Here is a 15074-nt window from a genome sequence, read left to right as displayed (position 1 = left end):
GTCATTTAGAACAATTATAACAGTTTATCTTTTTAAAGATTCTGCAGAAACAAAACCTGAAACTTGCATGTGAAGCTTAAGGAGAACTGAGAGCTACTTTTTGTGCTGTGTCTATGCATCGTCACATTATTATGCATCCCAGAGACTGGTTTGTTTGCAACAAGCTCCATTGCTTGCAGTCAATAGCCTTCAGGGGTTTTTTTTTCATTCATGGTGGCCAAGACAGTGCTACTGCTGTCAGGGGGAGAACAGCACAATGGTCCTTTAAAAAGGCACTCGTACCACCTCTTTGGCTGCCACGTCGATGTGATGTTGATTCCAGTTGGAATAATAATGTCGGTGGAGAGAATCAAGAAGAGGGGGAAGGGCACTTTAGAGGAACATGAAAACAGACTTCAGCCAAGATCACCTTTTTTACTAAGTTGCTGAAAAAACACGGTGTGCTAATATTTACATTTTCCGCTGATAGAGACTCTTACAGTGTTTGCATGAAAGTCTGCTTTACAACAAGGTCTGGTGAAATTCTGGTCAAAAACAACTAGGGCACATTTCTTTCCTTCATATTTCAGAGTATTTACCGTCAATGCGTCTATATCTTTAAATCACTTATTTTTTAGATGTGACGGAATCAGATATTACCTCCAGGTCATCATCGTCCACCTCACTGTAATGCTGGTGGTTGTCTGGGTTGTTCATCTTATCGAGGAGATCAACAGCGAGCCTCCTCGTCAAACCCGTCTGGGCTACATACACGTGCTGCAGGGAAAAAAGGACAAGATTGCAAGTTATTATGAACCGGTGCATCATTTGAGAATAATAGTTCAAATACTTGTGGTCAGACATCCTTAATCTCACACACAAGGTCCATGCTAACAGGGACACCAGAGTCCCTGCAGAAAAGGATATTAAAGTCCAAGTTTCACTGTAATAAAGGAATTAAACCACCTGCATTAATCAGATTCCTGGACACCTTTCCTCAGAGACGTGCACTGAGCTAATGATGAGAAGCTTATAGTTCTGCTGCTTCTCGAAAGATAGTTTGTCTTGGAATATGCATACAGGCCGGAGCACCAGCCTTCTTCCTCTGGACTGAGGCTTTCTTGACGTTATTTAAGAATGTAATTGCTAATAACTTAAGCCCTACGGGCCACGATCAGACTCTGACCCACAAAGCTATGAAATTCTGCCAAACCCAAGCGCATTGGGACAACTGAGATCCTTTTGGCTAACATGCAAAATTTCCATTGTGAATAGGTTCAGGCTAAAAATACTGCAATACATTCTTTGTTGCAAACATTTCAATGTCCTACTGTCTACTGTCTACCACACAGTATGCCGACGCGCCCAATAGGAAACATTACCGATAGAAGTTTTTCTGCAGTGGGCCTCTTCCTTGGGTTCTTTGTCAGAGAGACTTTGACAAAGTTATGGAAGGCGGTGGACCTGGGGAACAAGATGATTTTGTTTTAATGCAATGCTCGTCACTATTATCCTTCTAAGATCAAAGTGTAAGGTTTCATAAAGCACACTGAACATTATGGGGAAATCACCATTTGTTTTTGTCTTTTAGCTTCGGAGGCTGGAAGCTGTTCTTCGACATCAAAAACAAGGCCCTAAGAATGAACGAAAGACTTGAATTAAGAGTGGTTTTGACAGACTTAAAGAGGGCAACATACTTAGTAAGCCTGCATCCTATTTTAATAACAGCCTTAATGTATTTTGAATTAAACAGTATGACCATTTAAGTAATGAAAAAAAGGTGATGAAACATGACTGCAACACAAAAGGAGAAAAGCAGCTTTAGAGTCGTCAGAGGAAGCTCTGACTGATCATTCTTTGAGGAACTGTAAGACATGCCTCATCGGGTGCAGGTCAAACATTGGAGGCTGCAGCTCGGCCAGCTCTATGGACGTGATGCCAACGGCCCAGATATCACACAGCTGGTTGTAGCCGCCGTTCTTCTCCACTGCTGCTACTTCTGGAGCCATCCTACACAGATTCAGGACAAGAATTCAGTGATGACTCTCCAAAAAGAAGGATGAACGGTTGGGTTGGGAGGCCTCTTTGAAGTGAAAAACAACACTGGTGCTGATAATGAGATACTGGTGATCTGTGTAGGAAAACTCGGTTTACCCCCCCCCCCCCCTTTGACAGTGTGTTCAGAGGTCAGGGTCAGTGGTGAGGATTCATTGTCTTACTCAAAAACACTTCAGCTGCCGTGAGAACTTGTACTAGTATCTTTTCGGGGAAGCATCTATCTAAGCACTTGTACATGTCACCACAAACTAGATTCTGTTAGATAAACTATGACACAGACAGTTCTAGTATCTGATTAAAATGCTTCTCTGAATATAAATAAAAATAAGGCAAAAACTTCCCCCGTAGTTCTTCAAACTATTCAGCTACGGCAAAGGCCCACTGGCTCATTTAATGATGACACTCACCAATAAGGTGTTCCAATGAAGGACTTCCTTTTGGCAATGGTGGCTGTTATTTTGGCTGCAACTCCAAAGTCAGCTGTAACAAGGATTGACAGGTTTTTTTCGGATTATGTAATCCACATACGACTGAAAGCTACAGAGGCGTTTAAGTCCTTGAGAATTAAGACGCTAAAGAGCGACTTACCTAACTTCACATCTCCGTTGTCTGTAAGAAGTATGTTGGCACCCTGTTTAAAAAGAGATCCCATAAACATTTATTTTACTTTAAAGAAAATACATTCAAGAGATCATAATAATATTTTAGCATCATGAGACTGAGGCTGAAAATACTGAGCTGCTGTGTTGCCAAACTGGTTCATAATAAAAGTGCCAATCATGTGTTACACAATGTCAGAAACATCTGGTCGAGTTGAAACATCAACTGCTGGTCTGTTACTGATCAGGCTGCCAGTAAAGGTGCACCAGTATCACCGCTTTCTGACAGTCCCACTGACGGTGTTTCTGTTGGCCGTGACTGACAGTCTCTCTGGTGGCATCCTGGGGTGAGAGGAGAGGAAACAGGAAGTGCTCGCTGCGTAGAGCAGAGCAAAAATAATAATAGGTCCAACCCTGACCTTCTGTGAGAACACATGAAACTGATGCTGCAGTCTGTGTGCGTGATCAACTGAGGCTCAACCTCAAAAGTAACACCATCGGTCATATGCTTTCGAGTGAGCACATCCCCGGCTACACTTTTCCTGTGGCTTCAGTTCACACCTCTGCAGCGCTGCAGCATCGGAGAGCAGTCAGACCTTTGGGCTGCTCGAGGGCCAACAGATGCATATACAGCGACGTGTTTTCAGGCTGCGCAACTTCTTTTTGTCAATCTCACAGCTCTCTTTTTCTTTCTTTTCCTCCTGTTCTCTCGTGTTTTGAGATTTGTTGCTCGACGTTTTGTTTGTTCTGTCTGCGTTGGCATGAGGTAAAATGTCTGTATGTAACACAGAACAATGGGCCTGACCCGGATAATTCTACGACTAAAAGAGAACAGAACAAAGCAGAAAAGATACGATACCTTAATGTCACGGTGCATCTTGCCCTTGGTGTGCAGATATCCCAAACCCTGTGAAGGGAAGGAATGTATTCAGTAACGAGATCAACTAAAAATTAAAACATGTACATTTCCTTTTTTTTTTAAAAAAACCCCGTAAAAGTACAATTACCTGTATAGTCTCTCTGCAGACGTACGCTATCTGAAGCTCCGAGAGAGGTCCAGTCACTATTACAACACAAATTCATTCCATTTTTGCAGGTTAAGGATTTTACAATGTGCGTACAGTATTTAAAACCATTTTATGAGTTCATCTCACTTGTTATGAATAAGACAAAAGCTCACCATGATAAATGTCCTGCAGAGATCCTCCACCACAGTATTCCATACATATCCAAAGTTTCTCTCGACTGATGAAATCAGAAGAAAATATGAATTTAGGAACTGTTGCTTTGCTAGTTAGTTATATAATATGTATCCACATATTTTGACAAGTGGTTAAACATAATTAAGCAGCAAAGGTGTCTTGTTGAACACGTTAAGCTGAACACATAAGCAAACCTTCCTGAAACAACTGAACCAACATGTTAATAAACTTTATGCAGAAAGGTGAAGAAATAAACACCGATTAGTGCTTCTGTTGCTGAACTGGAGATCTAAGAGAGGAGTGAGTAGAAAAATGATGTCAAGCCTTTGATAAGAAGCTAAAAATACCACCAGTGTGATCAAACTTGGCCACAGGAGACGAGGACACTCTACATTTTAGCTGGACATGGAAATGATTTTAGGCCAGGAAACCGGTCTGAGCGGAAACTTAAAAATGTGGTTCTTCTAATACAATTAATCTAGTTCCATAATAATCAACGCATGGTGGGTTGCTCGTTAACATTTTCCAGCAACCATTTGTGCTCTATGTGGCGAGACTGTACAAGACGTGCCTGCTGCGATGAGACGTCCATCTCTCTGCACTAACAGCCACATAAAACAGATCAGAGGCTCATATTCCAGTTAAACCTGCTGGAAGTCGGAGGCAGCGGCGGGCGGACCAGCCCCACTTCCTCTCAGAAAAACAGCCACAAAACACAGGCTCCGTTAGAACAGAAGCTCCCTGGCACTGAAGGACCGAGTCAGCACCAGTCGAAAGGTTTGAGTCACACTTTCACACACACAGGTGTGTGTGTGTGTGTGTGTGTGTGTGTGTGTGTGTGTGTGTGTGTGTGTGAGACTAAGTCTTTAAATACATCAGGTGACTTTCAGGCAGCGGCTCGTTAAATCCTTTTGACAGTTATGAATTTCACAAACGTTCTACCTCGGACTGGCTGCGAGAGAGGAGAAAATACCGAGTATAAAATGACAAAGTAGGAGTATTTTAAACTGCTCTTACCAGAGGTAGCTCCCAAAGTAGGCCACAATATTGTGGTGCATGCATTCCTTCACCATGAAGATTTCCTGCTGGATGATGGAAAAGTCGTCCCCTGGAAACAGAGGGAGAAATCACACATGGACAAAAAGTTTGTTTTTTTCGTTTTCTGCTCAGAGAACCGTTACATTTTAATGGTTGTGGACATGAAATTTAAAATGTTTGCTTTATGAATCATCTACAGAATTAAAGTCATGTTTCTTACACGAGAAAAGACATTTTTCAGATGATACAAAAGGTTGTGCACACCATAAACATTATGTGTCAGAAAACACTTTCCACACCCGTTTGCCAAACTCAAAAACCACAGAACAAAATCTTCCCATATTTCCTTCTGACTATATTAAATCAATCATTTATCTCTGTATTTAAACAGCCAATACCAACAGAAGGAACACCTTGTACTTTTAAAGTTTTTGGAGTATGAGCTGATATCCAGGCTGCTTTCCAGTTCAGCAAAAGCACTCTAATGCATCCGACTAGTAGGAAGTAAGAAGAATAAAATATGTAAGCCCAGCTGCTCCCAATTGTGCAGAGACATGGTCCTGGAATACATTAACAGGAGGTTAAGCTCTGCCAGACTTTGCCAGCTCCAGCGCTCCATCAACAAACTGTCATCAAAGGCATCAGTCCAGATTAACTCATTTAATGGATACAAAAAAATAAAAACGCACATTACTTGTAGTGGAAATTACTGTCAACAAACCATTTGTTTTCTGCATATGGTCAAGTGTTTAAACTCAACAAAAAGGTGTTTTGATGTCTAAATTTGGTTGTAAAAATCAGCGGTCTCAAACATTGCGTCTAAGCTTTGGCGAGTACCACTACTGTACATCCCTGAAGACAAAGAGAAGTTGTTGACCTGCACCGTACTACAACACATCGCTCCAGACACCGTACCGGGTGGCTCGTGGTCTCGCTGCCTACTTAGAATGATACTGGGGCATTTGAACTCTGGAGGAAAACATCTCTGGAGACGCATCCTGGACCACTGAGGCATTCCATGGGCACACAAACAACGTTCTTAACCCAGAGTAAAGAGCAGTCTTGTTTTCTGTCTGTCTGGGAGAGGTCAGGCCCTCTCAGGGGAGTGTCTGAATTAAAGAGGCTGGAATGCCAACACGTGCATAACCATCCAGCTGATAAACAACAAACCGGTGAAGCTTCATCATCTTTGAACTTACCCACGGCTACTAATTTGGTTATATCAGAAGGTAATGTAACTATTAGCTGTCTAAACTACACAAAAGAACAAGTAGCGGTATGTGACTGCATCCCTTGTGACTGAAGAGTGCATTACAAACATCACATGAAACAGGCTTCATCAGATTAATCTCCTTACACTCTAACAAAGAAAACAAATCATGTGCAAAGACCAACATTGATAATGAAATTGTTCCGACCAAGTATTTTCCTTTTAACCAAACAAAACCTGATTGATTTTTTCCATTTCTCCGTTCATCGTGGTCCATTGTTGGATATGTTGTTTATGTAACAAATGCACCACTTACTACCGTCTGAGTAACGTTTACAAGTAATTGTGTTGAGCTGTTTTAAGAAAAGCACAGAGCCTCTTCTTAACGTAACTATATCCTGTTACTTTGAAAGATATAAGTCTCAAGTATGAACCAATGGGCTTAAGGTCGAGTAGGAAATTCTTCAGAGAGAGTTACTGATGGAGGATTTTGGTCTTTTTGCGAGATTTGTTGACAACAACAAAAAATAAAAAAGAATGTCAATAACCTTATCCTTAAATCAAGGGAAGGAGACATGTCCCACATTTTTGCACAGCTGAGATGTTGATTGTGTGAAGGGAAGGGAAAGTCACCCGTGTGTCTTTGAGTTCTTATTGCAGTGGGGAGAAAACTTTTTAAAACAGGATTTATTATTCCTGCTTGCCAAGAATAACGTCTGCACAGGAATGTCAACAGAGGCCAGGTTAAAGGGTCAATCCTACAAACTGAACTCTTTCCTTCTATCTGTAAAAATTAAAGTTGTTTCCTCCTCTTTGTGTATTGCCTTTCTGTAGCATCATAAGAACATACAGTAAAGAATGTCTCAGCTTCAATGATGACGAACATGAAAATCATTTCCCACATTCTTCATCGTTTGCCACATAATGCTAGAGAAACGTCAACCTTTTGGGAACTCAATTAGGTTACAATGACATAACTGCATTTGTAAGTGTGTTCTTCAATCCAGTGTTATTTCACAGCAACAACTGGTGTTAAATCACAATAATCTTCAACATTTGTCGACAGAGAAACTGGTTCAAGGAGCCACAGAAATGTGATCAAGGGTCATGTCAGTGACAGGACTGAGCTCCGTCAAACAAAACAAACTTCACACGACAATCTCCTCTTCTTGGTGAGTTGAGGCGTAAGAGTGTAGCCACTTCCTCTCAGAGCGAGCGCTTCCCTCTGAATATACACATCCTTGGTTAATGCTTCAAGTTTCTATTCAGCCTGTTGGAGTTATTCAACGTCAAGTCCTGCCCAATTTCACACCAATATCCTTTGATGGATGTTCTGTTAACCATAAGACGACATGTTTGAAGAAAAGAAGTTTATCTTTAAATGAAATACCACCACAGCTGGATTTCTAATGGAAACTACCAGGAGGCTGCTGTTAACTTCTCAGGGACAATTAACAACAAAAAACGTCAAAATGAAGTGTCATAAGAGGGAAAGAGGAACAGTGAGGGATGTAGTGGTGGCGTTAAAAAAAATAACTGACGAGTAACTGTTTGTACACAGGAGGGGAAATTGAAAAAAAGAAGAAATCTCTCCTTACTCCGTGTTGGCCCAAAGTCATTTGGTTTTAAATAGTTGTTTACCACGTAACTAATCAGATTAACCTGCTCTGTGGCCAACAGCCCCCACAGCCAGAGGGCTTCACCACTCCCATCTCTCTCTCTCTCCCGGTCCCTTACTTAATAGCAGCGTCACTCCTTCTGGTCAAACCTGTTTGATTCTGCGCTCCTCCCAAAGCTGTTTACCTGAAGCACAGAAAGGAGCGACTCGAGCAAAAAGGAGGGGAGCAAAGAAAAGAGAGTCCTGCTTAAACAGGACGACCTGAGCTGGGTTAATCCTGGTTTCATCTAAAAAATAAATAAAAGCAAGTATGAATTGTAACCTAGAAAATACTCTGCGTTAAGCTGCAACACTGCTCTTAAGCATTTTAACATGACTTACTGTAGCGGTACGCAAGGCCTGTTTTCACTCTTTATCTCTGTACTATTCATCTAAATGATATTAACTAAGAATGCAGATCAGTGAGTGCTTTAGAATTACTTGTTTGGGTCACTTTTCAACCAGCAATGCTTGTGCCTTACCCCCCCCCCCCAATCACTCTACATTTAATGTATTTGAGTTTTGGGGGAATTATGAAGGGCATTTTTCTTATTTTTGGAAATTTTAAAGACAAAATAGTTCATCTATTACTCAAGAAAATAATGGGCAGATTCATCGAGAATGAAAATGATGGTAATTTGCAGTGTACAGATTTACTTCAAATGTATTTCTATTAAGAATAAAAGATTTATTTGTATTCTTATAAGTCAAAAGTCATGGCGGCAATAAAGAATGCTCCCCTTTCCCTCTTCTGACTCTTTTTTTTCTCAAGTTACAGCTAAGCCCTCTGATCTTCTGACACACACACACACACACACACACACACACACACACACACACACACACACACCCCTCCTCCCATCTTCCAGCAGAAGATATTTATGCCTTAATAAAAAAGAGCTTATCAGGTTCTTAGAAATGATTTCAGAGCGATCATTTTGAAATGAAGTGTCAGACAATATGACACCTGAAGAAAATGACGCGTGTAAACTTGAGATAAAGACATCCCCTCACCCTCTCACTCAAAGACTAACTCAAACAGAGACATGATGAATGAAAGAGAAAACAAACAGGAGTGAATGTCCTCCTCCACTGACTGGTAATCATCTGAGCTCAGTCTGGTTGCTGGTGGTACAAAGCCCTCATTATAATCCCACTAATCTGGATCGCACTGACTCTGTCACTAGGTCAGCAGCAGCGCAGACACCAGAGCTGGGAACAGAACCGGCCTCCTCTGCTTCACCCCAAACATCTCGCATCACGTCACTCTTCATATCGTTTCAACATTTTTTTCATTTGACGAATGCTGCACACCAGATGAGGCATGGGACGATATCAACAGTTCATGTCAAAATTATCCAAGCCACGATAATTGTGATTCTAGATATTATCCCGATAATTATCAAAAATGCCAAAAACAATTAAAATGGCACTAAAACCTACTGGAATCACTTTACCTTACATTTTGTTAAGAAATAAAATATTTTAGTTGCAAGAATATATAATGAATATAATGATAATAATAAGAAACCCATAATAATAATGAATATTGCATTCATAAATCATATGCCCTCCTGCATAAATAAAATATGCTATACTGTCCCACCCTTAAGCCAGAAGTTGGTTTGTGGTTCTGCACTCTATAACGTTATTTTGGATATTGACCAATGATCATGATTTACATTAAAATATGGAAAACATCATGGATCATGAGTATTGGCAGTGTACTACAATATTTTGATTTGTGGTCATTTTAATACTTTTTGTACATTCCATTCAAAACCTTGGAAAATACCGGACTTATTTTCCAGACTTTTTGTATTTTTATTTTTTTTAACATCACTCTTACCTGGTTCCAACTTTATGATCTTCACAGCAGCGAGCTCCCCAGTTTGTATGTTTCGAGCCTGAAAGACACAAAAGCACAACGGTCAGCAAGGCTATAAATATCTCAATGCAGTTAATATTACTGCTTTAATCACAACTCGCGTTACAACAGTTTAGGACTAAACTAGAGGTTTGATTCGTCAATATATATTAAAAAAAAAAAAAACTTTCCATCAAGAATGCTGAACATTCCCTAGTTCCAACTACTTAACTACTTACTTTTGTCACTTTTTGTTTGTCTTCTTTGATAGTAAATTGAATATATTTAGTTTTTGGACCGTCCATTTTCTGACACTTTATAGTCAAAATGATGAGTCGATTGATTGAGGAAAATAATCAGCTGAGACCGTTTGGACAAAACAAGCAATTTGCTGATGAGCTCTTAGAACTTGAGACCGTTTTGTGTTTCTCACTACTATTTCTAAGCTATACAGTACATGTGATTGGGGGGAAAATAACAATAGCTTAGTCAAAAATAAAAATAAGTCAGCTGCAACCTTGAATATTACATAACATGGGACTGTATTCTGTTGGGAAATCAGTCACAGGTTTGGCCCACATAAGCATCAAACCAATAAATAACATTTGTATGATCCTCTCTGCGCTGAGAGAAGTGGAAACGTTAAACTGTGCACAACCCCCACCTCCATCAGTCAAAGTCAGCATCATAACACACTGGAGTACAATCAGACCTACAGTCTACTTCAACACGCATCATCCCCAGAGCTCATGCTGGACAGTGTCACCTTTTTTTCTACACGTTTGTGCAGTACCATCTTCACAGTTTAATAGTGTATTTTACCCACAGCTACATCGCAATGGCATTAGATTTAAAAACACATCCATCCATTTGTAAAAAAAAAAAAAAAAAATCTTAAAGTAGGTTGCATGGACTTCAAAATCCAGGTCAAGACGGGTTGCTCCCTAATCCGTGGGAGTGCAAGTGACGGGACGAGCAGCTAAATCACCCGTAAACCATGAAACCCTCCAGCATGGCCACCTCTCAGCACAGGGAATGTGCTGCTGATTCGCACGCACGCACGCACGCACGCACGCACACGCACACACACACACACACACACTAATCTACTATACTTCTTCTGCTGTTGATACCGCAAGAGCATTACACACACCAACAAATAACCAAAAACTATTCCACAAAAACTTGTTTTTCCACATGGGGCTCTGCTGCTTTAAAGCCTGTTTAAGCAATGACCCAATTCTTGTTAACAACCTGTGTGTGTGTGTGTGTGTGTGTGTGTGTGTATATCTTCACATTTCAAGAAGAAGCTAAACCTGAGAACTAAACCCAGAAAGGGGAAGTTGGGCACCGACCGTTTGAATATGTGAAGCAGCAGCAGACAACACAAGCTTTAACATCCTTAAATAACCTTTGACTGGAGGAAGAAGCAGTCTAGCGTGTAACAGCCCTCTAAAGAAACAAGACCAACCCCCGTGTCCAGGGACTGGCCAGGTGTGCCTGATGTCTACACAGAGCTCAGGTTCAGCTTTCTGTAGTGAGAGCGACTAAAAAATAAAAACATGAAAATAGTTCCTGACATCCAACAACTTCAAGTTATTCTTGCACACACTAAAGGCCGACTGACTGAAGGCGTAGGATAACATCTCTTAACCCACACATTGTTTATGAGTATAAGCAACCGGCAGTGTGCAGGATTCATCAAACCCTGACACGACACACTGACAGAGAGACAGTATCAATGCACTGACCTACATCATTGGCCTTTTTGTAGATACTGTTACTAGCTTTCATCAACTCAAAAAACAAAACATTCGTACATTTCTTTCCTTGTACAAATAGTACAGTAAGATTTTGAAACATAATGTTGAGTAAACCTTTAAGAAGTACTGATTCTAGACAAAATGTGGGCATTTAAAAGGGCTATTATAACAACAAACTACACTGAGAGCTAAGTGTATGACATTAGAATGAAGATAAGTGAATCATTATCACCAGCAATAACAAAGAGAGCGATATGTAATAACTAATCCAAGGCAAGGATTTCTGTGTGCATTGAAAGTCAACCGAGCACAGCGAGCCGACGGAGGCCTTTTCACAATTTGAGGTGTTTCTGCCGTCAGTGCCGCCCAGAACACACCCAGCAGAACGCGTGTTTAGACAGGGGCCCGATCATATTTCAGCGCGCTGCAGTGCTCAGCCTAAGAGCTGCGGGAGAATACCAGGCGCAGCATTCCACCGGTGGCCCGTCTGGGGGTGGGGGGGCAGGCTGGCTGGCCAGAGAGGCTGTGTGTGGACGACAGGCGGCCTGAACTATCACACTCTGGATCAGATGGGTCGTCTGTTTATCTGCGGCTGATAAACAAGAACATCTCCAGAAAAACACACTTGGCCACAGCCAACAGAGAGGGAAAATGTGGATAAATCATCTTGCTTAGCAGGACATTTCCTGCATCGACTTAGTTAATTTTCTCACATCGCATTTCTTTGGTTCATTGCAGGAGCACGGTGCGATCTAGTTCTCCAATACACGCCAATTAAGAATGCATAATCATTCCTACAGCAATGTTCCAAAACTGCATCCGCTATATACTAATAACCATAAAGAAATATTTTCTTTGGATTCTATGCAGTAAAACTCTTCTAATAATCTGGTGATATGAATTTTCTTTGTGTCCTTCCTTCAAAACTTAAATCCCTTTTCTAGCAGTGCAGTGACTCTGTTTGTTTGACTCATGAATGATTGATAATGTGTACAAAGATTGCACTCTTACCCAGTTTCATACGCATTAAATCATTTGGTGAAAGCAGTAAAGCTTCTAAAGGCAGCAAATACAGTACATGAATGGTTTTTCCTCTCTAGTAACATAAACATCACATTGATGTTGTAGCTGACAGCACATCTACAGATTAACTAAGTTTAATAAAAGTAAATCTATAACTGATAGTATCCATTTTGAGGAAATAGTACTGCTGCTTTGGACTAGGGAAGGGTAACATGGGCTCCATCATAAAAAGAAAAAGTGATGTGGATAAATTAGACAAGCAGGTACAAGCTTACCCTATTCATCTCACTCAGTCAGTCAAACGGGTTCAGAAAATAGTTTCAGTTAACTTGCACAACCAGGAAAACAATACTAGGGCTGCAACTATCATTTATATTACCGATTTATCTGCAGACTTTATCCTTGATCAATTTACTAATAGTTTAGTCTGTGAAATGTGGAAAGAAATAGAGAAAAATGCTCATCATAGCTTCTCATAGTGACATCTTCAAATTGCTTGTTTTGAACAACCAACAGTCCAAAACTCTCAGATAATTAATCTATACACGACCAGAAAAATGAAGCAAATCCTCACATTTGAGATGCAGGAACCAGCAAATGGGTCTTTTTTTCAGATGAATTCTTTTTTGATCTACTAGCTGATTAATCAACCAATCATTGTCTTACATCTCACAATGAATACATAATGTAGATTGTTTCACACAACAGTATTGTTATCAGTTATTCCTGCCAATAAAGTGTTTTTTATTTTAGTAGCAGAAGAAGACTATAGGAAGGGATGCCGAACTTGGCCCTCATTCAACAGCTACTGCCAAATGTGTTGGCCACATGTTTAAGCGACTCACAAAACAAACAACGCTCTGGCTCTACTAGAATTAATAAGTCATGTGATGATGGTAAACCCAGATATGTGCAGCACTAATGACAGGCTGTGGGAACCAGTAACTTCACTATACCTTGTACACGTCTCCATATGTGTATAACTTCACTATACCTTGTACACGTCTCCATATGTGCCACTTCCCACCCTCTGGATGAGCTCAAAGTCATGCTGAGGGTTCCTCCTCTGGATTTCACCGCTTGGCCGGGGATAGATGTCCATGGTAGCTTGAAGCAAACGATCCTTTTACATTTAGTAGATCAAATCTAGTGGCGGAGGTTTGATGAAGCGAAGGTCCTGAATGTATATTTATAAGTCAATCCCTGTTACTCAGACGGACCTCTTCTGTGCTCCATGTCCTGATCGAGAGACACAAGAGAAGTATTGGAAGGAAAGTGTTACAAAAAAACACCTTTATGTAACGTTGTGTGGGTAACGTGCATCAGTAAAACAAAGTTAGAAAGTTCATCTAAGTTATGTGCGTCAATAGCAACATACATGATTAGTAGATATTGTGTCACATACCGTGACATCTGTCACCCAACACCAACATAACCTAACGCTATGCATTTCATTTCTCTTAAACTTCCATTCAAATTGAAGTTACTCAGAGCTCGTTGTGACCACTAAAACAACATGGGCGTGTATTTAACAGTAAGCAGGGACACTGTGGTCATTCCAGCAAATAGCCAGAGCCAGGTCTAACGTTGCTATTGAATCGGGTGAGTTAGCATCCAAGCAACAAATAGCTAATGCTAACTAGCACACGTTAGCTTAGCTTCGCTACTGGTTCTGGCTAACTTCAACTGTGCCTAAACTTACCTTTTACAATGCAAACACCGTGGACGAATACATCTTGCATTGCAAATCTTTTCGAGGCCTATAACCCGCACGATGGCGTCGAATAATAGCACTAAAAAGAAGAAGAAAAGCGTCCCCCTTTGTTATCGAGGAAACAGTAATAAACTTCAGCTGGCTGTCGCTGTTCACTCTGTCTCCTTCACTCTGTCTCCTTCACCGTTATAGCCGAGTCCGGTTCTCCAGCATTAAGTTTAATTAGCCGTTGACATGTCACTTCCCTCTGCTGATAGTTTAAGTAAGTTAGTAATGTAGTCAAACTACATTAATAATGTCAAGTATTACCCTTAAATTTATTTAAAAAAATTAGCCGAAAAAGCAACAGTCTGTTGCTAAGCTCTGTGGAGTCGCAGTTATAGAGGATACTGATGCTGCGTTCATGAGCTGCCTCGGAAAATGTAACACTCATCAGAAAAAAAAAACCAACACAATAAAAAAATGTCTGGTGGCAAAACAACAATCAAGTATAAAAAGACCGAGCACATTACAATGGAAATTATCAAAATATATTACTCTACAAGTACTATAAGTACAAGTCTTAGGTACTGGTACTTGACTCGAGTTTTTTGATTTTCTAATACATTATACTTTGACTACACTACATTTTAAAATGTATACTATAGGCCTTTATTTACTTTATATTATAAAAAACTAGAATGGCCATATAAAATGTAGTACATTGTTATACAATAAATTAAACCACCCAAACGCATATAAAATAGCCCCAATCAGTTCCACTATGGCAGCTACGATATAAAAATTCTGCTTACATGTTGATGAATCAGTAATAATAAGTATAATATAACTTTGACCTATCTTTCCTGCATAGTGGGTACTTATTCTGTTATCTAAGTAAACCTTTTGAATGCAGGGATTTTGCTTTTAAAGTTGTACTTTTTAATAACTTATAGTTACTAGATAATTTGCATTAAAAATACAA

The 15074-nt window shown here is 40.2% G+C and overlaps 1 protein-coding gene across 3 annotated transcripts in view; it reads right to left on the bottom strand.

Moving 5' to 3' along the window:
• map4k5 (mitogen-activated protein kinase kinase kinase kinase 5) overlaps positions 1–14487 on the bottom strand; it is a 30005-nt gene extending 15518 nt beyond the window's left edge. For 2 of the 3 annotated variants that reach the window (XM_068721484.1, XM_068721485.1), the window contains exons 1-13: positions 14099–14487; positions 13391–13635; positions 9593–9650; positions 4856–4946; positions 3817–3881; positions 3644–3699; positions 3496–3543; positions 2626–2668; positions 2445–2517; positions 1858–1989; positions 1551–1613; positions 1362–1443; positions 640–756 (exon numbers count right to left, since the gene is read on the bottom strand). In XM_068721484.1, coding sequence (XP_068577585.1) covers positions 640–756; positions 1362–1443; positions 1551–1613; positions 1858–1989; positions 2445–2517; positions 2626–2668; positions 3496–3543; positions 3644–3699; positions 3817–3881; positions 4856–4946; positions 9593–9650; positions 13391–13498 — 936 coding nt within the window. In that variant the 5' untranslated portion in view covers positions 13499–13635; positions 14099–14487. Of the gene's footprint in view, positions 1–639; positions 757–1361; positions 1444–1550; positions 1614–1857; positions 1990–2444; positions 2518–2625; positions 2669–3495; positions 3544–3643; positions 3700–3816; positions 3882–4855; positions 4947–9592; positions 9651–13352; positions 13369–13390; positions 13636–14098 lie in introns of those variants that run through there. The other variant, XM_068721486.1, reaches the window with a different exon arrangement.
• Between the last annotated feature and the right edge of the window lie 587 nt (positions 14488–15074).

The sequence above is a fragment of the Cebidichthys violaceus genome, unplaced genomic scaffold, assembly GCF_023349555.1.
Source record: "Cebidichthys violaceus isolate CVI_PGR_0920_01 unplaced genomic scaffold, fCebVio1.0.p SCAF_28, whole genome shotgun sequence".
NCBI lineage: Eukaryota > Metazoa > Chordata > Actinopteri > Perciformes > Stichaeidae > Cebidichthys > Cebidichthys violaceus.
Note: the sequence above shows the minus strand (reverse complement) of the source record. Positions and strands in the feature narration are given on the sequence as shown.